At 50.1% G+C, this 24,903-nt stretch overlaps 1 protein-coding gene across 11 annotated transcripts in view; it reads right to left on the bottom strand.

The window, feature by feature from the left end:
• Window positions 1-465: 465 nt before the first annotated feature.
• The window catches only part of NYX (nyctalopin), an 83,007-nt gene continuing 58,569 nt past the window's right edge, over window positions 466-24,903 (bottom strand). For 3 of the 11 annotated variants that reach the window (XM_085007825.1, XM_085007824.1, XM_003360273.5), the window contains exons 2-4: window positions 19,942-20,148; window positions 19,261-19,338; window positions 466-2,679 (exon numbers count right to left, since the gene is read on the bottom strand). In XM_085007825.1, the coding sequence (XP_084863951.1) occupies window positions 1,268-2,679; window positions 19,261-19,297 (1,449 nt within the window). In that variant the 5' untranslated portion in view covers window positions 19,298-19,338; window positions 19,942-20,148 and the 3' untranslated portion in view covers window positions 466-1,267. Of the gene's footprint in view, window positions 2,680-13,178; window positions 13,264-18,317; window positions 18,420-19,260; window positions 19,339-19,941; window positions 20,149-22,300; window positions 22,425-23,659; window positions 23,834-24,903 lie in introns of those variants that run through there. The other 8 variants (XM_085007827.1, XM_085007822.1, XM_085007818.1 and 5 more) reach the window with 7 other exon arrangements.

The following is a 24,903-nucleotide window of genomic DNA, read 5'->3' as shown; positions in this document are numbered from 1 at the left end:
CCTTGAAGAACTGACAGCTCAGGGCACCCTGAGTCCCTGTGGGCTTTGAAAACCCACCCCTTCAAAACAGCCAGAGGACATTAGGATGGCCAGTGTTGACAGAGGCAGTCGTTATTACATGCGTGTGGAGGGCAGCCTGAATCCGCCTGCAGCAGACACACAGCTGCTTCTCTGGCCTTCAGGCCTGGGGGCTCGCAGGGGGCCTCCTCCCACCCGGGGAGATCTCTCAGCCCCTCGTGCCAGCTACTGGCTGCCTCCTAAGCTCTTGGCCCATGGTCAGCCCCGAAGTGTGATGCCCATAACAACGTTCACCCCTAGTGGGGTCACCCAGGCCGGGGACTGTGCCCTTCCACACATCTCTTGGCTTGCGGACACTCTTCCCACAAAAAAACCTTAAGACAAGAGGGTTTTGTGGCCTCCTCAGGAGAGTCACAAGGCATGTTTGCATATGAAAGACTCTGGAAATTCCTGAAGAAGAGAAACCTGTTTAATCTTTTTTTTTTTTTCAGCCTTAGGATCTTACAAATTTATTTGTCCAAAGACACTGCCCCCTCCTCTTTTTTCCCCTACCCTGCCCTAAAGTTACTTTGCCACTAAGGCCACCTCTGGGAATAACTGTGAAGTAAATGACATGAATCGTTGTTTTAAATGCTTCCAAACACATCTCAGACAGCAACAACCGCGGCCATTGCCTCGGGTCTTAAGTCCCTCTCCCACAGCCCTTCTCTCCTGTCCTATCCATCTTCCCGGACCCTCGTGTGCCCAGGCCCCTGGGGGAGGGGGAGGAGGGCTGTAGTAGAAAACAAAGGGATTGGGCTTACTGGTTGTCCCACCAGAAGAACTGGCACAGTTTTTAGTACTTGGCCAACGAATTAGCTCTGATTCAGGCGTGCAGCCCCAGTTTCCTGGAAGACGGCGGCGGGGAGGCGGGGAGGAGGTGGAGCCCCGCAGCCCTAGAAACTTCCAATTTCCAGTCTTCTCACCAGAGGGGGCACGTTCATTCTTGCTTCTCTTCCAGGTGTTGCCCGTGTGACAGGAGCAGAAATCCTTAACCTCCTCCATTCCCCATATGGCATTTCCCAGGGTCCTCCTCTCCCCAGGGCCATCTCTGGAGGCAAACCGTTCCTTCAGCCCTCTGCTGGAATTTTCACCCCCTACCCTCATCCTGTTCCCCCCTGCCCCCCTCCACCAAACACCCAGTTAACTAAACTAGGCCCCCAACCCACCCGAGCCGGCCAAGGCAGTCTGAGCCACCTCAGGCGGCAGGTCAGTCCATCCCGAGGACAAACACCACGTGCTGGGCCACGCTGAGCAGGAGACCAGAGCCCAAGAGAAACGGGGTCCTGTGGCCGGAGCCTCCCACCCCCCGGGAGGGAAGGCCGTCGGAGAGCGAGGCATTGACCGGCCCCTCGGTGGTGTTGGCCGCCTCCCCCACCGGAGCCCTCGGGGCCAGCAGCTTGGAGAGGAGGCTGCTGAACCTGCTCACAGTGGTGGCCGCTGGCTCTGGCGACGGGCCCGGAATGGGCGCCGTGAGGTTCAGCTCCTCGGGGTCCACGCAGAGGCCGTCGGAGGAGTGCCCGAAGGCCACCTGGCGGAGGTCCAGGCCAGCCACGGAGCCCGGGGAGGCGCAGGGCACGTCAGCTGCGCGCCCGAAGCTCTCCATCCAGTCCCGCAGCCACTCCAGGCGGCAGTCGCAGCGCCAAGGGTTGCGGAAGAGAAAGAGGTGGCCCAGGAAGAAGCCGGGCTGGAAGGCGGCCCAGGCGAGCATGGTGAGGTGGTTGCCGTTGAGATGCAGGGCCAGGAGGCCGGAGAGGTTCTGGAAGGCGCCCTCCTCCACGAAGGCGATGCTGTTGCGGTCCAGATAGAGCAGCTCGAGCTCGGCCAGCTCGGCGAACCAGGCGCGCGCCACGCGGCCCAGCGCGTTGCCGCCCAGGTTGAGCGTGCGCAGGTGGCGCAGGCCGTGGAAGGCGTCGGCCGGCAGCGCGGCCAGCAGGTTGTCGTTGAGCAGCAGGTGCTCCAGGGAACCGCAGTCGCGGAAGGCGCCGCCGTGCACAGTGCGGACGCGGTTGGCCTGCAGGCTGAGCGAGCGCAGGCGGCGCAGGCCTAGCAGCGAGCTGGAGGCCACGGCCTCGATGCGGCTGCGCTCCAGGTGCGCGTGCGTCAGGTTAGCCAGGCCGCGCAGCGCGCCGGGCACGCGGCGGAACAGGTTGTCGAAGGCGGCGAGCTCGCGCAGGGCGGGCAGCTCGGCCAGGAGGCGCTCGGGCACGCTGAAGAGGCGGCAGGCGGCCAGGTCGAGGCGGCGCAGGCGGCCGAGCGCGGCGAAGGTGCGTGCGTGCAGGTAGCGCAGGTCGCCGTTGTGCGCCAGGCGCAGCTCGGCCAAGCGCGGCAGGCCCTTGAAGGCGCCGGGCGTGATGAAGGACAGATTGTTGTGGCGCAGCGACAGGCGGCGCAGGGACGGCAGCGTGCCGAAGGCCCGCTCGCCCAGGAAGCGCAGGCCGTTGCGGTCCAGGTCGATGGAGGCCGCCTCGCACGGGAACTCTGCCGGCACGCGCAGGAGGCCCGCGCGGTCGCAGCGCACTGAGCAGCCGCGCTCCACGCTGCTGCAGACGCAGGCGGCCGGGCAGGCGCTCGCGCAGGCGTCCTCGGCGGCCTGAGCGCTGCGCAGGCCGAGGATCACTGCTGGTGCGGGCAAAAGGGAGGGGGTGTCGGGGGAGGGAGGAGAAAAGACAAAAAAGGAGCAGCTGTCAGCCAGAGGGTCGCCCTAGGTCCAATCGCACCTGTCCGCGGGGCAAGATGCACTGGCCTCTCAAACATCCCAAGGAGCCGTATCCTCCAAAGGGCCTCTTTCTACCTCGAAGAGGTTACTCGGGTTTCCTCACGGAGAAAGCCCTCCCCTTTGCTTTCCAGTTCTCTTTTGTGTGTGTGTCTTTTGTCTTTTTAGGGCCACACCGGCACCATATGGAGGTTCCCAGACTAGGGGTCAAATCGGAGCTGAAGCCACCGGCGTACACCACAGCCACAGCAACGCGGGATCCAAGCCGCGTCTGCGACCTACACCGAAGCTCAGGGCAACACCGGATCCTTAACCTGCTGAGTGAGGCCAAGGATTGAACCCCAGTCCTCATGGATGCTAGTCGGCTTCGCTAACTCCTGAGCCACGATGAGAACTCCTCCAGTTCTCTTCTTCATCAGCAAAACTCACCTGGAATCCTGGCACCTGACCTCCATCCTAACCCTCCTCCTGCCTGCATCATGGCTTGTGCTCTCCTAGAATGCGGCTCAGAGGATTTGTTGTCTGCATGCCTAGGGGGACCTAGAGGGCAGCACTGTGGCCTATGCTCTAGTCCTGCGCTGCCCAGTACCTTAGCCTCTCGCTGCATGTGGCTGTTGAGCATTTGAAATGTGGCTAGCCTGAATTGAGATGTGCTCTAAGTGTAAAATACACACCAGATCCCAAAGACTTAGTACCCCCAAGGTAAAATATCTAATCAATAATTTGTTTTTTGACCACACCTACCCCATGCAGAAGTTCTGGGGCCAGATATCCAACCTGAGCCACAGCAGTAACCTGAGCCACAGCCATGGCAATACTGAGTTTTTAACCACTAGGCCACCAGGGAACTCCACATCAATAATTTTTATATTGATTACATATTGAAATGATATTTTAGGAGTTCCCATCGTGGCTCAGTGGAAACGACTTCGACTAGGAACCACGAGGTTTCAGGTTCCATCCCTGGCCTCACTCTGTGGGTTAAGGATCCATCCAGCATTGCTGTGAGCTGTGGTGTAGGTCACAGACACAGCTCAGATCTAATGTTGCTGTGGCTGTGGTGTAGGCCGGCAGCTGTAGCTCTGGTTCAACCCCTAGCCTGGGAACCTCCATATGCTGCAAGTGCAGCCCTAAAAAAAGCAAAAAAAAAAAGAAAAGAAATGATATTTTAGATATATTGGGTTAGCTAAAATATTAAAGTCAGAGTTCCCATCGTGGCTCAGTGGAAACAAATCTGACTAGCATCCATGAGGATGCAGGTTCAATCCCTGGCCTCGCTCAGTGGGTGAAGGATCTGGCATTGCCACGAGCTGTGGTGTAGGTTGCAGATGCGGCTCGGATCCCATGTTGCTGTGGCTCTGGTGTAGCCCAGCAGCTACAGCTCCAATTTGACCCCTAGCGTGGGAACCTCCACATGCCGTGGATGCGGCCCTAAAAAAGATGAAAAAAAATTTTTAATATTAAAAATATTAAAATCACTGTCAATTGTTTCTTTTTTTTTTGTCTTTTTTTTTTTTCTTTTTGACTTTTCTAGAGCCGCTCCCACGGCATATGGAGGTTCCCAGGCTAGGGGTCGAATCGGAGCTATAGCCGCCGGCCTACACCACAGCCACAGCAACTCGGGATCCAAGCCACGTCTGTGACCTACACCACAGCTCACGGCAACGCCGGTTCCTCAACCCACTGAGCAAGGCCAGGGATCGAACCCGCAACCTCATGGTTCCTAGTCAGATTCGTTAACCACTGTGCCATGATGGGAACTCCTAAATTGTTTCTTTTTAACTTTTTTATTGGGCTGCTTAGAGAATATAAGTATGTGGTTTGCATTATATTTCTCTTGGTGCTACTCTAGTTCCTCGCATCATAAAAATTCAATTCCTAAAAACCCCCACTGGGTAAATTAAGCTTCATGAAGAAAGGAGCATTAGGGAACAGGTTGGGAATGAAAGTAAAGCCAATCTTTTTTTTTCTTTAACAGTCACTATAATTAAGCCATAAGGACAACATACTAAATATCAATGACCTTCTTACGCATCTCAAAAGAATAATTGTGGACACTGTGTGGTTAATTTCCATTCATCAGCTCCTGCTCTCTAGAGACTTTTTTTTTTACATCATCGTAGGAAGGACTGGTGCTTATAAATTAATTTTGTTCTGAGCATTTTTTCTTTTTTTGGCTGCACCTGTGGCATGTGGAAGATCCCAGGCCAGGGATTGAACCCGTGCTACAGCAGTGACCCAGGCCGCTGCAGTGACAATGCTGGATCCTTAATCTGCTGTGCCACAGGAGAACTCCTGTTCTGATCACTTATATGGAAAATCAGATAAAGACCTCCTGAGCCCTCTGGGTGGCTTGCCACCTGCAGGAGAGCAGAATGGCCTGGCCTGCTTTCATGTGATAGAATCCTAAGCCCTATCTTGAGGTCCAGTGGAAAAGGCAGCATGGAAGATACACGAGTTTTAGTTTCTGGCCAGGAGCAGCTGGCAGGTGGAGTGTGCTCCATCTGAAATTCCTGCAGAAGAGCAAAGATACCCAGATGTAAAACCTGACCACTGCTATTCATCATTTGACCTGTCCTCAGCAGCACTCCCAAATTCCTAGCAACCACCCTGGATTACCATGCAGTCAGTCGCTCGCACTGTGTACACACTACCCTGCTTTGCCTAGCCAAGCCCTGGTGAGAACCTGAAGGTGTGGCCACACAAGGAGTATGTAGATATGTTTGCTGCTGATTCTGTAGGTTTGCTTAGCTTCCAGTGTCTTTTCAGTATATCTGTTATGGACACTTGTTGGGGTTTTTTTTAGCTGCTAGGAAGGGGATGCAGCCCTTTCAGCTTCGGCTAGAGAATACTCAGTCTTTTGAGCAACCCTTCAGTTCTAAACTGTAGCTACCGCGACATTCTTGTGCTCCAGAGACTTGGCTTTTCCCTCTCCCCAAGAACTGTGAACTAGACACCAAGCTTCAGTGTCCAGATACTGAGCAAGATTCTTGGGCTCTGGGCTAAGCTTGGCTGTAAAAAGGGCAGCTGCTGGACAGGAGAGACACCCTGCTAGAGAGACGGGGCCAAGAATATAACCCTAACTCCAGTCATTAGCAGGACAGAGGCAGAACCTTTTTCTTTTTTTCTTTTTTATTTATTTATTTTTTTTGTCTTTTTGCCTTTTCTAGGGCCACTCCCGAGGCATATGGAGGTTCCCAGGCTAGGGGTCAAATCGGAGCTATAGCCGCCGGCCTATGCCACAGCCACAGCTACAGCTACAGCAACGCCAGATCTGAGCCGTGTCTACGACCTACACCACAGCTCACGGTGACGCCAGATCCTTAACCCACTGAGCGAGGCCAGGGATCGAACCCACAACCTCTTGGTTCCTACTCGGATTTGTTAACCACTGAGCCACGACGGGAACTCCGGCAGAACCTTTTTCTATCAACTCTTCCAACTGGGTCAAGCAGAGGCATCTGATTTCCTTACAGATAGTCCTTCATTCTATTTCTCTTCCTCTTTCTAATTAAGAGAAGTACACCCTCAACCATATGACTTATGTTTCTACTCCACAATAGCTAATATTGTTCCAGGCACACTGGATGGCTCTGTGAATGTTTGCAGAATTAAATGGAATGGATGCCTTCCTCTGTAACAATCCCTTCTGGAGGAATGTCATTTATTTTTAAAACTTTGTCAGGGAATGCATGGAATTATGACAAACAGGATACAAACAATTTGCTTGTAAAATTCAAGATATCAAATTTTTGGCTCTTTGACAGCCAGTTTAAAAAAAAAAAAAAAACAAAAAAAACAAAGACATGCCAGAAAGGTGAGGTTGAAGCTTTTTCTTGTATATCCTTTTTACCTTGTAAATTTTGAGCTATGTGAATGTATTACCTATTTTACAAAATAGATTAAATCATTGGGAGTTCCTGTCATGTCTCAGTGGTTAACAAATCTGACTAGTATCCCTGAGGATGCAGGTTCGATCCCTGGCCTTGATCCGTGGGTTAAGGATCCGGTGTTGCCGTGAGCTGTGGTGTAGGTCACAGACACCGCTCAAATCTGACGTTGCTGTGGCTATGGTGTAGGCCGGCAGCTCCGATTTGACCCCTAGCCTGGGAACCTTCATATGCTGCGAGCGCAGCCCTAAAAAAGAAAAAAAAAATTGTTTCTTAACTCTGTTTTGTGTGGGTTTTTTTTTTTTTTTGCTTTGTTTTGTTTTGTTTTGTTTTTGCTTTTTAGGGCTGCACTGGCAGCATGTGGAAGTTCCCAGGCTAGGGGTCAAATCGGAGCTGCAGCCGCCAGCCACAGCCACAGGCACGCAAGATCCTTGCCGTGTCTACGACCTACACCACAACTCACGGCAGATCCTTAACTCACTGAGTGAGGCCAGGGATTGAACCTGCATCCTCATAACTACTAGTCGGGCTCATTCCTGCTGAGCCATAATGGGAACTTCCTTTTTTTTAACTTTAAACATTCAATATGTTGTCACTATTAGAGACCTAATTTCAGCCTCTGAAACTTTGATAGCCATTGGGAACAACCAATTTACTGGATTATTTAGTCAAATTTAAGTTAAATCAACAAAATCTCAGAACAGACAACTAAACTCCAGTGTTGGTTTACTCAACATGAAGACTAAGTATATGCCTAGTGATCCAGAAAGACAGGGCACCAAAACAAAATTTCCGAAAATAATAACATATTTAGGTGAGCTCTGTTTGTAATAATGCAGACTAGCTTGTATCAGACTAACATTCCTGCTGATTGCTAGTGTAAACTCTGGAAAAATATTTTTAAAAAATCATTTGAATATGCCATTGTAAATCAATTGTACTTGAATTTTTAAAACAAAATCCTATAAAGGCACTGGAGAGAAACCAAAACAGGCTACCAGAGTAAATACAACCCCTTTTTGTTTTGTTTTGTTTTTTGTCTTTTTGCCTTTTCTAGGGCCTCACCTGCGGCATATGGAGGTTCCCAGGCTAGGGGTCTCATCGGAGCTGTAGCCACCGGCCTATGCCTGAGACACAGCAACTCGGGATCCAAGCCGAGTCTGTGACCTACACCCCAGCTCTCGGCAACACCAGATCCTTAATCCACTGAGCGAGGACAGGGATTGAACCTGCATCCTCATGGATGCTAGTCAGTTTCGTTTCCACTGAGCCATGATGGCAACTCCTAACCCTTAAATGAAAAGATGTAAACAAGGTGGGAGGCATATTTTGTTTATTTGGTTTTTTGCCCATGCCCACAGCATATGGAAGTTCCAAGGCCAGGGATCAAACCTGTGCCAGAGCAGCAACCTGAGCCACAGCAGTGACAACTCAGAATCTGAAACTGCTGAGCCACCAGGGACCTCTGAGAGCCACATTTAATTGGCTTTTCCCCTTGGCATTTTTTTTGGGGGGGCTGTACCCATGGCATATGGAAGTTTCCAGGCTAGGGGTCGAATCAGAGCTGTAGCTGCCAGCCTACACCACAGCCACAGCAACACAGGATCCAAGCCATATCTGCGACCCACGCCACAGCTCACGGCAATGTCAGATCCCCGACCCACGGAGCAAGGCCAGGGATCCAACCTGTGTCCTCACGGATACTAGTTGGGTTCGTTAACCACTGAGCCACGATGGGAACTCCTCTCTCAGGGCATTTTCAAGTCTACACTGCACTCTGGGAGTAGAGCCTCAAGCAGAAAGCAAGACTGTTACTGGGCTGAGAAGTGAGAGGTCAGAGTATACGGTGGCTGGAAGTTGAGAAGGGAAACCATGAGAAAGAAGGAGCCACAAAAGAGGAGCCACAAAATTGGCACATAGGCTCGCCTTAGATCTTTGTTTAGTCCTAAAGTGCATGTGTGGGGGGTGACTCCAAGGAGCCGAGAATGGAAGGCCAAGAACTAAACAGAGATTTCGGCAATTTCCCACTAATGGGAAACAGATTAGGAGTCTAGGGTCCACCAAGTTAGAAGGGCTTATAAAATACCTAGCGCTTTCCATTGAAAGACCAGAGGGCCACACCTTAGGAGTAAAGACCATTTCCCAGAGCCAAGGGCAAAACCGAATTAGGCCTTCCCAAAGGAAGGCTGAAATCAAGCCTCCCATATGTCAAGGTGATCTGCCAGTAGTTTAACCGAATGCCAGAAGGAAATTCAACACTCTTCAAAGGGAGATAAGAGAATCTGGAGTTTCTACAACTATTATCTACAATATCTACTCTAAATCAAATAATACTAGATATGTGGAGTTCCCTTCGTGGCTCATTGATTAGTGAATCTGACTATGAACCATGAGGTTGCAGGTTCCACCCCTGGCCTCACTTAGTGGGTTGAGGATCCAGCGTTGCCGTGAGCTGTGGTGTAGGTCACAGACGCAGCACAGATCTGGCATTGCTGTGGCTGTGGTGTAGACCAGCAGCTGTAGCTCCATTTAGCCCCCTAGCCTGGGAACCTCCATATGCTGTGGGTGCGGCCCTAAAAAGCAAAAAAACAAAAATAAATAAAAGAAAAAATCCAGACCAAAAAAAAAGAAAAGAGTACATGCTATATGATTCCATTCACAAAAAAATTCTAGAAACTACGGATTGGTCTTCAGTAACAGATCTGTGGTTAGCTGGGGATGCGTAGGAAGGCAAAGAGGAGCAGAAGGGAAGAGTTATAAAGGGGCATGAGTTTTGGGGGTGATGGACATGGAATATGTTCATTAGCTCAGCTGTGCTGATGGTTTCACAAGGGTACACTTTAAATGTTTAATTTGTTATATGTCAATATGTCAATTACACCTCAATAAAGGTGGTTTTTTTGCTTTTTTTTCTTTCTAGGGCTGCACCTGTGGTATGTGGAAATTCCCAGGTTCAGGGTCAAATTGCAGCTGCAGCTGCCGGCCTACACCACAGCCATAGCAATATGGGATTCGAGCCGCATCTGTGACCTACTCTGCAGCTGATGGCAATGCTGGACGCTTTAACCCACTGAGTGAGGCCAGGGATCGAACCTGCACCCTCAGGGACATTAGTCAGGTTCTTAACCCACTGAGCCACAATAGGAACTCCAATAAAGCTGTTTTTGTTTTTTGGGTGTTTTTTTTTTGTTGTTTGTTTGTTTTTATTTTTTTGTTTTTTGCTTTTTGCTTTTTTTAGGGCCATACTCATGGCATATGGAGGTTCCCAGGCTAGGGGTCGAATCAGAGCTACAGCTGCCAGCCTACACCACAGCCAAAGCAACACCAGATCCAAGCCACATCTGTGACTTACACCACAGTTCATGGTAACGCCAGATCCTTAACCCACTGAGCGAGGCCAGGGATCAAACCCAAAACCTCATGGTTGCTAGTCGGATTCGTTTCTACTGCACCACAATGGGAACTCCTAAAGCTGTTTTTTTAAAAGATTACCGTGTGTGTGTGTGTGTGTGTGTGTGTGTTAGAGAGAGAGAAAGACTTGGATATAGAATATTTTGAAGACTACTTCTATGAGTGAAGAATAATGAAAAGACAAATGATTTGAACACTTCACAAAAGAATGTATTAAGTAGATTTTAAGCATAGGAAAAGAACCTCTACATCATTAACTATTAGGGAAGTGCAAATTAAAACTACAATGAGGGAGTTCCCTAGTGTCTCAGTAGGTTAAGGATTCAGTGTTGTCACTGCTGTGGCATGCGTTCAGTCCCTGGCCTGGGAACTTCCACATGCCGCAGGCACAGCCAAAAAAATAAAACAAAACTACAAAGTTCCCACTGTGGCACAGTGAAAACGAATCAAACTAGTATCCATGAGAATGCAGGTTCAATCCCTGGCCTCAATCAGTGGGCCGGGGATCCAGCATTGCCATGAGCTGTGTGTAGGTTACAGGTGTGGCTCAGATCCCGTGTGCCTGTGGTATAGACCGGCAGCTATAGCTCCGATTCAACCCCTAGCCTGGGAACTTCCATGTGCTGCAGGTGCTGCCCTAAAAAGCAGGCAAAAAAAAAAAAAAAAACTACAGTGAGGTTTCCCTACACACGCACACATCAGAATGGCTGGCCCCAAAATGTTGGTGAGGATGTAGAACCGCTGGATTCTCATCATCGTCGATGATAATAGAAAATAGTTGAATAACTTTGGAAAACTTTGGCAGCAAGTATTAAAACTAAACATAGGACTATGACTCAGCAATTCCTAGGTATTTACCCAAGAGAAATGAAAAAAAAAAAATGTCCACATAAAGACTGTAGAAGAATGTTCATAGTGACATTCATAATAGATCCAAACAGGAAATTACCCAACAGTAGAGCAATAAATTACAACCTATCACACAGTGGAATACCGCTCAGCAATAAAAAGGAAGAAACTACTGACACAACAAAAACATTATGTTGCGCAAAAGAGACTTGACACAAGACTACATACTATACAATTACATGTATATGCAGTTCTAGGACAGAGCTGCTGGAAGTGGCTCTGGGAGCTCAACAGAGCAAGGCCTGCAGATGTATTCAACCCCCAAAGCCAATGACAAAAGAAACTTCCACATAGGGAGATATAGGTAAGTCATTCTGGCTTATACATGAGTTAACCTGAATATGATGCTAACTAAAATAGCCTCTTTGTGGCCTATGAAATATAGATTATTTATCTGCTTTAGCTATTTAAGAAAAGGGCACACTTACTGAGAAGTAAAGAATGTCTATGTTAAAAATAAAGATTAGGAGTTCCCTTCATGGCTCAGCAGTTAACGAGCCCAACTAGAATCCATGAGGATGCGGGTTTGATCCCTGGCCTCGCTCAGTGGGTTAAGGATCTGGCGTAGCCATGAGCTGTGGTGTAGGTCGCAGATGAGGCTTGGTTCTGGCGTTGCTGTGGCTGTGGTGTAGGCCAGCTGCTACAGCTCCGATTCAACCCCTAGCCTGGGAACCTCCATATGCCGCGGGTGCAGCCCTAAAGCCGCCCTTCCCAGGAGTTCTGTGTGGCTCAGTGGGTTAAAGATCCGGTGTTGTCAGTCCTGTGGCGCAGGTTCAATCCCCGGCCTGGGAACTTCTGCATGCTGTGGGCTTGGCCAAAAGAAAAAAAGACTCATTCCCAGGCGCTAACGCCATACTGTCTTTCTGTGTACCTGCGGGTCTGTCTGTTTTGTTGTTGTTCTTTTGAGACCTTGAAGAAATGTAACCTTGACTTTAATGTTCTTTGTTCTGACAAGATATAAAACTGTGCTCAAAACCCTGCTTCTCTGAAGTAGTTTCTCAGAATAACCTGGGAAATAGGCTTCTGGGCTACTCCTCTGTTTGGCTCAAATAAAACTCTTTTTTCTATTCTTATTATTGATTTTTTTTCTTTTTACGGCTGCACCTATGACATATGGAAGTTCCCGGGCCAGGGGTCAAATCAGAGCTGCAGCTGCAGGCCTACACCACAGCCACAGCAACACTGGATCCTTAACCCACTGATTGAGGCCAGGGCTCAAACCTGCGTCCTCAGAGAGACAATGTCAGGTCCTTAACATGCTGAGTCACAATGGGAGCTCCTTGATTGTTTGATCAACGACAGCAAATATGCACAGGACAAGAGATTGGAAAGTGTGGTACTGCACGTTGTCAAGGTGATACAAACATGTCTAATGTTATTCAAATTAATCATAGTTTATGGGTTTCTTTTTTTTTTTTTTTTTTGGCTTTTTTAGGGACACACTCATGGCATATAGAGGTTCCCCAGGCTAGGGGTTGAATCGGAGCTGCAGCTGCTGGCCTACACCACAACCACAGCAGGGAAGGATCCAAGCCGCATCTGTGACCTACACCACAGCTCATAACAACGCTGGATCCTTAATCCACTGAGCAAAGCCAGGGATTGAACCCACAACCTTATGGTTCCTAATCGAATTCGTTTCCGCTGCACCATGACAGGAACTCTGGTTTCTTTTCTTCTTAGAACAACCAACTTTTAATAAGTATTTGCTCAGGGTAAATCTTGCTACATATATTATTTTTCTTTGTTCTTTTTTTTTTTTTTTTTTTTTTTTTTTTTTGTCTTTCTAGGGCCACACCTGCGGTATATGGAGGTTCCCAGGCTAGGGGTCAAATAGGAGCTGCAGCTGCCAGCCTACGCCACAGCCACAGCAACGCTGGATCCGAGCCATGTCTGCAACCTACACCACAGCTCTCAGCAAGGCCGGATCATTAACTCACTGAGTAAGGGCAGGGATCGAACCCGCAACCTCATGGTTCCTGGTTGGATTCGTTAACCACTGCGCCACGACAGGAACTCCCCCAAGTACCACTTCTAAGAAATAAAATACCCCACTCAGAGCCCCATGTGTCTCTGCAGCCTCCTCCCAGCCACAGTTGTCTGGACCACAGGTGAACATATGAGCTTAGCAGAGCCTATCAGATTCATTCCTTCCCTGTGAACATGGAACCGGAAGGTGAGATCATGTGACCAACCTGTGTAGCACCGGGACTGGTGTTTGTTCCAAAGCCACGTGCAGGTCAGTCTTGGGCAGCAGGAGCCAAGGGCAAGGTGAGGAAACTGGTGTGCAGAGAGAGGCCTAGATCAGCCATGAGAATCCCAGAAAAGGAGATCAGGGAGAGGGGGAAGCTCCTGGCCAGCCCTTTAGCTCCCATAAAGCCCTGCTAGAGCTATTTCTGTGACATTTCCATGTTTCCATTTCAGAAACCCACTCAAACCATCTGTGTGGACCAGTGGATTTCCGTTACTTGCGAACAAACCATCTCTGATTGTAGTGGGCATTTGATAACCTTTTCTGGCTACCCAGCACCTTTTAAGCACTGTGCATACGTTTAGGGAATCTCCTACATTATAAGTCCCGCATAGAAGCCAAAAACAAGGGAGTTCTCGTTGTGGCTCAGCGGAAACAAATCCGACTAGGAACCATGAGGTTGTGGGTTTGATCCCTGGCCTCGCTCAGTGGGTTGAGGATCCGGCGTTGCCGTGAGCTGTAGTGTAGGTTGCAGACATGGCTCGGATCCCGCGTTGCTGTGGCTCTGGTGTAGGCCAGCGGCTACAGCTCCGATTCAACCCCTAACCTGGGAACCTCCATATGCCGCGGGAGCAGCCCAAGAAATGGCAAAAAGACAAAAAAAAAAAAAAAGTTACAAGGTGTAGCACAGTTACCATATGCCCTAGCAGTCCCATTCCTAGGTGAAAGTAGGTGTTCTAACAAATACTTGTGCATGAATGTCCATATAGCACCTTTCAAAATAACCCAAAAATGGAAGCCACAAGTGTTCACCAACAGACACATGGATAAACAAAATGCCACACGGTGGAATATTAATTTGCCATAAAAAGGAATGAAGTACCTACACATGTTTCAACGTGGCTGAACCTCGAAAATATTGCGCTAGGTGAGGAGTTCCCATCGTGCCTCAGCAGAAATGAATCTGACTAGTATCCATGAAGCCTCACTCAGTGGGTTAAGGATCCGGTGTTGCCATGAGTTGTGTAGGGCACAGAAGTGGCTCCGATCTAGCGTTGCTATGGCTGTGGTCAGTGGCTACAGCTCTAATTCGACCCCTAGCCTGGGAACCTCTATATGCCGCAGGTGTGGCTCTAAAAACGCAAAAAAGGAGTTCCCATCGTGGCTCAGTGGTTAACGTATCCGACTAGGAACCATGAGGACGCAGATTCAATTCCTGGCCTTGCTCAGTGGGTTAAGGATCCAGTGTTGCTGTGGCTGTGGTGTAGGCTAGCAACTACAGCTCCGATTTGACCCCTAGCCTGGGAACCTCCACATGCCACCGGTGTGGCCCTAGAAAAAAGACAGAAAGCCAAAAAATAAATTAATTAATTAATTAAATAAAATAAAAATACAATTAAAAAAATAAAAACGCAAAAAAAACATATAAAAAAAAAACCCCACACATTATGCTACGTGAAAGCAGTCACACAAGGCCCCGTGTGCTTCCATTTATATGAAGCACCCAGAAGAGGCAAATCCATAGAGACAGAAAGTGGATTAGGGGTTGCCAGGGGCTGGGGGAAGGAGAGTGGGGAGTGACTGCTTGATGGGCACAGGGTTTCCTTTTAAGGTGACGGAAATGTCTTAAGAACTAGAGGGGATGGTTGCACAACACTGCGAATGGACTAAATGCCATCGAAACGTAGGCTTTAATCTTTTTCTTTTTTGACCACTCCACAGCATATGGAGTTCCCGGGCCAGGGATCAGATCCGAGCCACAGTTGCCACCTGTGCCACAGCTAGGGCAACACCAGATCCTTTAACCCACTGTGGGAGGCCAGGGATGGAACCTGCGTCCTGGCACTGCAGAGACACTGCCAATCCCATTGTGCCACAGCAAGAACTCCCCAAACTGTCCACTTTACGTTGATTAATAGTTAATTTTATGTGAAAAAGGGGGGCAAAAGTTTCAAGATGTCCCTGAATTGGGGGAAATACCAGAAATGGAGCCCTGCCTCTGTGTTCTGACCCAGGGTACCGGGCAACCCCCCAAACTGCAGGGGGGCAGCGATGACCAGGCTCAGATGCCCTCAGAATGATGTCTTAATGCAGACCAGCTCAGGGATTTCTCCTTCATAGGTCCGCAGCTTTCAGAATATGTGATTTTTTGCCCCTGGAGGTTTGCTAGGGCAACAGTTACTCATGGAGTTTCCAACCACAGACGGAGTTTGAAGTGTTTCTTCATTCTCATCGTTTGCAAAAGACTTGGGCCTCAGGAAACCAAAATAGCAAGGGAAAATATGGTCCATTTTCTGGATTCAGCAAAATCTCAGCAGCCATCTTGGCCCTAGAAGTCATTCCTTTCCCATTCCTAGTAAATGCGATCGCAATTGCTCCTCAGACCAAGCCCCGGGACTGGATTTGCAGAACCAACTGGGCTGGGGGAGGCAGACATGCCGTGTTGGGGGGCGGGGGGCAGTGGCCTCTGACCACACAGTCACCCTAGAACTTGCTTCTCACATCACGATGGTACCTTCTGCGACAGGAAAGACAGGATCAGGGATTCACACTGCAGCTGTGCTGGCCAGTGTGCGTCGTGCGGGATGGTGGAATCAGTTCATCTTCGGAGGCGGGGTCTGCTGATGGCCTCCCAGGCCTGGTGGAACTCAGGATGGAGAGCTGCCCCAGCCGAGGAGAACACTAGGCCCCACAAAGCCCTAAGTATACTTGCCCTGAACTAGAAACAATTTAAATGCTCAACAATAGGGGAATGGATAAACAGACCAGGACACCCAGACAAGGGAACACTACTTGGCAATCAAAAGGAACGAGCTACCAGAGTTCCTGCTGTGGAGCCGTGGTAACAAACCAGACTAGTATCCATGAGGATGCAGGTTCGATCTCTGGGCCTTGCTCAGGGGGTCAGGGATCTGGCATTGCCATGAGCTGTGGTGTAGGTTGAAGATGCGGCTCGGATCTGGTGTTGCTGTGGCTGTGGTGTAGGCTGGCAGCTGCAGCTCCAATTCAACCCCTAGCCTGGGAACCTCCATATGCTGCGGGTGCGCCCCCCCAAAAAAAAAATGTTTGCCAGTGGAGTTCCCACTGTGGTGCAGTGGGTTAAGAATCCACTTGCAGCAGCTCGGGTTGCTGCAGGGACAAAGGTTCAATCCCCAGCCCAGCACAGTGGGTTAAAGGATCTAGTGTTGCCACAGCCGTGGCACAGGTTGCAGCTGTGGTTTGGATTCAATCCCTGGCCCAGGAATTTCCACATGCTGCGGATGCAGCCATTAAAAAAAAAAAAAAAAAAAAAAGAATGCTTGCCAATTTATAAAAATTGGGTTGCTTCTTATTGGATTTGCTGAGTTTAATATATATATATTATGCAAGACCTTTATCAGATATTGTAATGGTTCCAATCTGGGTAGTTTTGCCCATTCAACAAGCCATCCCTTATTAAGCACTTACTGTAAGACCCTAGGAGTTCCAGTCGTGGCTCAGTGGCTAACAAATCCGACTAGGAACCATGAGGTTGTGGGTTTGATCCCTGGCCTTGCTCCGTGGGTTAAGGATCCGGCATTGCCGTGAGCTGTGGCATAGGTCGCAGACGTGGCTTGGATCCTGCGTGGCTATGGCTGTGGTGTAGGCCGGCAGCTGTAGCTCTGATTCGACCCCTAGCCCAGGAACCTCCATATGCCACAGGAGTGGCCCTAGAAAAGACAAAAAGACAAAAAAAAAAAAAAAAAAAGACCCTAGACACAGTGAGGTGAATAAAACACAAACCCAGGCCCTCTTTAAAGACTCCTGGTTTACAGCAAGCTGATCGTGGAGAGCCCTGCAAAGCAAGATAAGGAAGGAGGCTCTCGTGCCATGGGCAGCCGGAGACCCTGAAGGAGTGCCATGAGGGGGAGGGGGGGGAGGCACATCCAGGAGATCCTCCAATTGGGAGAATTTGTTTCAGTTTTGCCCCAGATTTACCCTGCCATGAGCGAGCCACTTCTGATTCCACCAAGACCTTGTTTTGTCCAGCCGATTTGGTCATTTTTCTCCAGCCGGGGAGGTAGAGTCCTACCCCTGCCTGCTTCTCTGGAACATGTCGTCCGTAATCTTTGTGACGTGTCGTCAGAGTAATATGGTCTGTGCTGCCGCGTGCGTTTTAAATGAAAGCACCGGGGATGTGGAGAGGGTCATTAATTTTAAGTGCATCTATTGTTAGCAAATGATGTCACACTGCTCAGCTCTCCAACTTGTCATAAGAAGTCTGCCCGTATTTCGGGTTTTTTGCAGCAGGGACAGTTCCTGTTTGGCAGCACGCGGGCTATGAATACTGTCTGCTTTCCGTGAGGAACGGGAGTGCTCTGGGTACATGTTTAAAATAAAACTGGCTCTCAGGAGCAAACATTCTGTCCCCATGAGTCAATCAAACTTCATATCCTTTCTAGGTAGGAGAAATGGCAAGGAACTGGTTGTTTGTAATCATATAAATGTCAACCTCTGTCCTTTAGAGGCTCCTCCAGCTAGGAAGTCATGTCCTGTTTATCACACTGTTCCCTGCACCTCGTTCTAATTGTGTGTGTGTGTGTGATTTACTTATGGAGTCTGCCATTAAAGAATGTAAGTTTCTCAGGGACAAAGCCTATGCAGTTATAGCTCTCATGATATCCCCTGAATGTACTGAAGATACCGTGTGTACCTGTTAATTCACTGAGCAGAGCAAGTTCTACTTTTTTTTTTTTTTTTTTTTTTTGTCTTTTTCGGGCCACACCTACGGCATATGGAGGTTCCCAGGCTAGGGGTCGAATTGGAGCTGTAGCTGCCAGCCTACCCCACAGCCACAGCAACACAGGATCCAAGCCGAATCTGCAACTTACATCACAGCCCATGGCAACGCTGGATCCTCAACCCACTGAGCGAGGCCAGGAATCGAACCTGCAACCTCATGGTTCCTAGTCGGATTGTTTCCGCTACGCCCCAACGGAAACTCCAAGTTCTACTTTTGTAAGAAAAGAGTAAGAAAATTCTATTACTGCCATTTTGTAGAACTATCGGGTGACATTTTCTCTGCCAGCACTGCAGAGAGGGGTCTATTACCGGGATAGTTAGAATCTCAAAAATGACATTCACCTGAGGGTCAGAAAACCGGTTCTTTGTGTAAATCACTTACTGCAGAACTTAATGGGGGGGCCTTTTCCATGGGCTGTCTCGGTTAGGTTGGAACAGCTGGAGCTGGAGCAGTGTGGGAAAGAACTTGGGATGGGTCTTCTTGCTACATGAAAACCCATATAGCATTAGGACCAAAAACACTTGGGAAAAATTTCTAAACATCTGTAATCACACAATTCCACCATGATATTTTTCATGTCATCGTCTTCCTTTAACATGATTTCTTTAAGGGATTTTCTTTTATAAATGACCTTAAAATAATGTGATTACAAAACTACTGTAGTTTTTGGTGATTACACCAATGAATTCATATCCAAAATGAGAATAAGAGAAGCACCAAGAGGTTATTTCATATATTTGGCTCAGGAGTTTTTGTTTTTGCTTTTGCTTGTTTACAGCTGCACCTGCGGCATATGTAAGTTCACAGGCCAGGGGGGCGAATCGGAGCTGTAGCTGCCAGCCACAGCCATGACAGAACCGAGCCACATCTGTGACCTACTCCATAACTTGCCACAATGCCAGATCCTTAACCCACTGAGCGTGGTCAAGAATCGAACCCACATCCGCATGGAACTATGTTGGGTTCTTAACCTGCTGAGCCACAAGGGGAACTCCAGGCCTTTTTTGGTTTTGTTTTTTGTTTTTTTGCTTTTTAGAGCTGCATCCGTGGCACATGAAAGTTTCCAGGCTAGGGGTCTTTTAAACAAACAACCCAAAGCAACCCCCACCGCCTGCTGTTTTCTTTCATTCTCTGTCCCCTTCCCATGATCACACCTTAACTGAAACCTAATGAGAAGAATTGTTGTCCAGGTACAGCTTTCATGGAAGCCACCTGAAGCCCATGCTTGTTGGGTAGAAGCCCTGGGGTTTCCACACATCTTCCAACTCCTGCACCCACTGGCAGCTGCCTCCTATGGGACAGAAGGAGGGGCCTCAGAACTCACCATGCAGCAGAAGGACCAGCATCCCGTAGCCTTTCATGCACCTGGTGGCTTAGAACCACCCAGCTGTGGGATCCCTACCTGTGGGGAGAGAGCACAGGTTACCGGGTACCCAGGAGGGATCCCGCGAGAACCAAGTCACTGGGCCCCTTTCTACACCTCTACTTCTTTTTTTTTTTTTTTTTTTTTTTTTTGCCTTTTTGGCATATGGAGTTTCCCAGGCTAGGGGTCGAATCGGAGCTACAGCTGCCAGCCTACACCACAGCCACAGCAGCACAGGATCCGAGCCGCATCTGTGACCTACACCACAGCTCACGGCAACACCAGATCCTTAACCCACTGAGTAAGGCCAGGGATTGAACCTGCGTCCTCATGGATGCTAGTCAGGTTTGTTAACCGCTGAGCTGCTACGGGAGCTCCTCCACTTCTTCTTGAATGCCTTGCCTTTCCCCGCTTCTTCTCCACACACATTTCTCCCCACCATCCTGGTGCTGGTTTAAGAGAAGCCAGGAACAGCAGCCAATCAGATGCTCCCCCCACACTGACAGCTTGGATCCGTTTGGAAACCCTTCATCATTCTAAACCAGCAACTCACATGGACTCACTGACAACCCAGCAAGGAAATGGACAAAGAGGAAACCACTGCAGAGAAACATTAGTGAATAGTTTCCAGATGACACTTACCATCCTGGGGGTCTGTCTTATCCCACTCCTCCTCCTCCGAGGCGCCCTTCAGCTCCCCCAGCCCATCATCCATCTCCCAAGTCAAGCAGCCACAGACGCTAAAAATGGCCTGACCCAGAAGTCAGGGGGGAGGGGCGGGGAGAAATAGTTGCTTGTGCAGGTTTGAGTGCTTATTTTTCTTTCTCCAGATTTAATGGCAGGAAAATCCTGTATCAGAGGAGGATTAACAGAGATGAAAAAATGTGTCTGCCTTTTGAATCACCAAAAGCCAGTGACAGATTTTGCTGACACACCAATCAGCTTTATCCCCAGGCCTTGGCTTCTCCATCTGCCTGGCCCCTTTCTCTCCTTAAACCCTCCACAGACCCCGCCTCCTGCCCTGACCCCAGCCCCAGCCCCAGCCCCAAGTAATTTGCAGCTAGAAATTGGCTTCCCGCCACCCAAAAAGCATTATCAGCATTTTCACTAAGGACATGTCATATAACTAGGAGAGGTGGGGAAGGGACAAAACAGCTTAAAATAACGGTATTTTCCTGAAATGCAGGCTGCTGCTTTTCTTTCTCTGTGGAATGCTTGATGGTAGATGATCCAAAAACAGACTGGGGGAGTTCCCGCTGTGGCTCAGCAGAAACGAATCTGACTAGTATCCATGAGGATTCGGGTTCCATCCCTGGCCTGGCTCAGTGGGTCAAGGATCTGGCATTGCCGTGAGCTGTGGTGTAGGTCGCAGATGTGGCTTGGATCTGGTGTTGCTGTGGCTGTGGCGCAGGCTGGCAGCTGTACCTCTGAGTAGACTCCTAGCCTTGGAACCTCCATATGTCATGGGTGCGGCCCTAAAAAAAAAAAACAAAAACGGGGAATCTGAGCTCCTATTCAGCAGGTTAAGAACCGAACAAGTATCCTTGAGTATGTGGGTTCGATTCCTGGCCTTGCCCAGTGGGTTAAGGATCCGGCGTTGCTGCAAGCTACAGCATAGGTCTCGGATGCGGCTTGGATCTGGCATTGCTGTGGCTGCGACGTAGGCCGGCAGCTGCAGCTCCGATTTGACCCCTAGCCCGGGAACTTCCATATGCCACGGTGCCGCCCTAAAAAGAAAAAAGAATGAGGAATCTCAGCACCCCATCCCCACCCAGGCCTCTGGAGTCAGCCCCTGCACTATAACAAGATTCCTATGGTCCCTAAAATAGAAAACCCTGTTTTAGGGGGGTGGCGGAGGGGGTCTGCTCAAGGTGGTGGCAGCAGTGCGAGTGCCCCCACATTCTTCTGCTGCTGGCCCCGCAGATCCACCAGGCCTGGCTGTAGAGTCTGGACCTCAGCTCTGCTTGGAGCACGCTCCCAGGTATCCATGGCAACCTGCCATGCCCTGGCTGTCCTGGCCTTGGTGTGCTGGTGCTGATGGGCCAGGAGTCCCATCCCACAACCAAGTTGCAGGGTGTGAGGTTAAGCATCTCAGGCTGCTGTGCCCTGAGGAATTTTTGCTTTCTTCCATGTGGGCCTCAAAAGCCAAAATATGGCTGAACTTGTCATAAGCTCCGCTGGGAAGGAAATCATTCTAGGGATGGGGTGGGGAAGTGGGTGGAGTAAGCCCCCCAAATGAAGTCCCTGTTGCCAGGGGTGGGCTCACCCTGCAGAGAGGTGAGTGGTGGGCAGCGCTCCCCTTGTGACCAATTAGTGGGGGGGGGGGCAGAGGGGTGTCCTTGAAGGCTTCCCTCTGAACCTTGGCCCCATGAAGCCTCTGCTCCCCCAGCAGCAGGCCAGAGGCTGAAACGTGTGACCGTGAGAGCAGCCTGTCTGCACCTACAACCCCGGACCACACTGACTGGGTCCACCTTGCTTTCAGACTTCTCCAGGCTGGTGGGCCTGTGGCTCCAGGCCAAGGAGTTCCCTGAAGAAGGCCACCTCTGCCTGTGATATCAGACATTTCTCCAGAGTAGGAAGCAGGGAGCAATGAGAAGCCTCTCAGGGGAGAGAGGGAGGGTCCACCAGGCCAGCTAGTACCACTGACCTCAATGGGGACCGAACAGCTTCGTCTTCAAAACTTCGTTCCCAGGAGTTCCCGTTGTGGCTTAGCGGGTTAAGAACCTGACATAGGGAGTTCCCGTTGTGGCTCAGTGCTTAATGAATCCGACTAGGAACCATGAGGTTGTGGGTTCGATCCCTGGCCTTGCTCAGTGGGTTAAGGATCCAGTGTTGCCGTGAGCTGTGGTATAGGTTGCAGACGCAGCTCAGATCCCGAGTTGCTGTGTCTCTGGCGTAGGCCAGTGGCTGCAGCTCCCATTCAACCCCTAGCCTGGGAACCTCCATATTCCACAGGAGCGGCCCTAGAAAAGGCAAAAAGACAAAACAAAAAAAGAAGAACCTGATATAGTATCCATGAGGATGCAGGTTTGATACCTGGCCTCACTTGATGGGTTAAGGATTCGGCGTGGCTGTGGCTATGGTGTAGGCCAGCAGCTGCAACTCTGATTCACCCCCTAGCCTGTGAACCTCCATATGCCGCATGTACAGCTATAAAACAAACAACTTCGTTCCCAAGGGGAAAAAAAGCAAAGGGTGAGGGGTCGTCACCGGAAGTGCCATTGACTAGCATACCCCTCAGGGAGAAATTTCAGACCGGATCCTGTTATCCCAGTTAGCTGGCTCTCTGTCATGATGCAGTTGGTGGCTGATCAGAGGGACAGGAAGAGGGAGGAGGGGTATGCTACATGAGAGGTGGCCCAGGATGCAACGCTTTGCCTTTGCAGGTGGCCTTCTAGAAAAGTTTCCAGCAGCAGTGGGGGTGGGGAGAGGGAGTCGGCAAGCCCTAGTGTTTCTTTGTAATTCCTGCTGCATCAGTTTGGAGGCCGCCAGCTGCGACTCAGCAAGGGGCCTCTAATGAAAGGAAAAGACAAAATTCTTCCTCGGGTTCAGGGGTTCAGACTTTAGCGGCCTCCAATAGGCGCCCTCAGAGGGGCTTGAATACGAAACCAGATTTTCTTTCCATTTCTCTGTCCCCAACTCCTACTGGCGCACGTGTACACACACACACACACACACCACGTGGAGACAAGACCATTCCTCAGGGCCAGCGTGCATGGGTGTGTTCAGCCTGGCCTCGAGTGAAACAAAGCAAGGTGCCTTGTGCTATTAGACAGCAGGCAGGCGGAGCAGGCAAACTCCCAGCAGAGCCCGGAAGGAAGTCAGGGGGCACTTCGTTCCACGCTTTTATTTACAGATGAGGCGCCCCAGGCCCAACTGCGACAGGAAATGTCCTTATGCTTAGTGCAGATTTCCCCAGAGGCAGATCCAGGGACAAGGACACACATGGAAGCACTGGCGCGTCGAGCAATCGTGGGAGCTCCAGCAGGAGAGTGGGGAAGGTAGAAATCAACAGTGTTATCAAACTAGTTGGCGCTGTCGACAGGCAGAGCCCAATCCCCTAATCCCGCGGCAAACTCACTCGCCAGACAGTGTGGAGCACATCTCTCAGAATTCTCTCTGCTGCAGGGCAGGGAGCTGGGGCATTTATCTACCAACACCCACAGGCTGCTCCCACAGGAGAGGAGGGGCCCATTCCTCCTCCAGCAGTCACTAGCTCGCAGGCAAAATTCCTAAAGAGAGTTTCTTTCCAGGCAGAATGTCTTATGAGAGCTGGGAGTATAGTAGTTCAGCTCCCTCAGCTTGGAATTGGTAAAGAAATGCTAGTTGGAGTTCCTGTCATAACTCAGCAGAAACGAACCTGACTGAGGACGCAGGTTGGATCCCTGGCCTCGCTCAGTGGGTTAAGGATCCAGCGTTGCCATGAGCTGTGGTGTATAGGTCGCAGACACGGCTCGGATGCTGTGGTGTGGGCCGGCAGTGCAGCTCTGATTGACTCCTAGCCTGGGAACTTCCATATGGTCAGGGTGCAGCCCTAAAAAGACAAAAAAAAAAAAAAAGAAAGAAAGAAAGAAGGAAAAAAATGCCAATTACCAAGGTGGCATGGTGTGGGGAAGGGCATCGGGATATATGCCCGATGCAGAGCTGCCCTGGGATGGACTGTAAGGTCCTCATCGTGCTCTTCGATGGGCGAGGCTGCAGGGGCTCCACAGTTGGCAGCCCCACCCTACATGGCGCAACGCTATTGGAGGTGCAGCCTGTTATTTCGGAGGACCAAGATTCACCTCCATCCAGCCTTTTTACAGGGTGGTCACAGTTCACAGACATTCCGACCCTGGATGGCTGGTCCTCAGGCCTTCGCTCTTTTCTTTCCCCACTTCTCCACCTGCTGAGACCCCAACCTTCCCAGCAGGCTTGGCACAAGGGCTACCTCCTAGCCCCTTCTTGGCACCCTCCCACCTTGCCTGTAGACATTGGCCTTGCCCTTCGTAGAGTTCAGATGCTCCAGGGCTGCATCCCCATAACGCCTGGCAGGTACCACCCTCAGACTGGGCAAGATGGACGCTGGGGAATCAAGGTGCCAAGGACATGCCCACCGGGTTTCGGATACCTGGGACCTCAGAACTCCCTGCCCAACAGATTCTGAACCTGCTTTTCTTAGTCTGTCCTCCTGGGGGTGGGGGGTGGGGGGCAGTAGACTGTGCCACCACTGTCCACAAGTGGCCTCTTAAAGGGCAGTGGGAAAGGGTCCTCCGGGTGTGGGGTGGACACAGGTTAGGAAGAGCAGGAAGCCACACCACAGCCCTTGAGCTGGAGTTACTCTCTGTGCCACCACGTTCTAGCTTAGAATGTGGAGGAATACAAGAATTCCAAACTTGAACCTGATCTTCCAGATTGTTATTTTTATGTAGGTATATCTGTCAAGGTAGGAGGATAGAATGCATTTTATTTAAGAGTTTGTTAGCTTGATTTATAACTTTTAAATATTTAGACACATGGTATGTGGTCCTTCGTGTGTACACTTGCCCCAGGTCTTACAAACATCAGGGGTGAGCCTATGTTTGGCACGCAACAGCGGTGCACAAGTGTTTGCTAACGAAGCCC

This window comes from Sus scrofa, chromosome X, assembly GCF_054392235.1.
Source record: "Sus scrofa isolate SSC_HxYL_T2T_F1_AM1 chromosome X, Sscrofa_HxYL_maternal_Yorkshire_Landrace_v2.0, whole genome shotgun sequence".
Taxonomy (NCBI): Eukaryota; Metazoa; Chordata; class Mammalia; order Artiodactyla; family Suidae; genus Sus; species Sus scrofa.
Note: the sequence above shows the minus strand (reverse complement) of the source record. Positions and strands in the feature narration are given on the sequence as shown.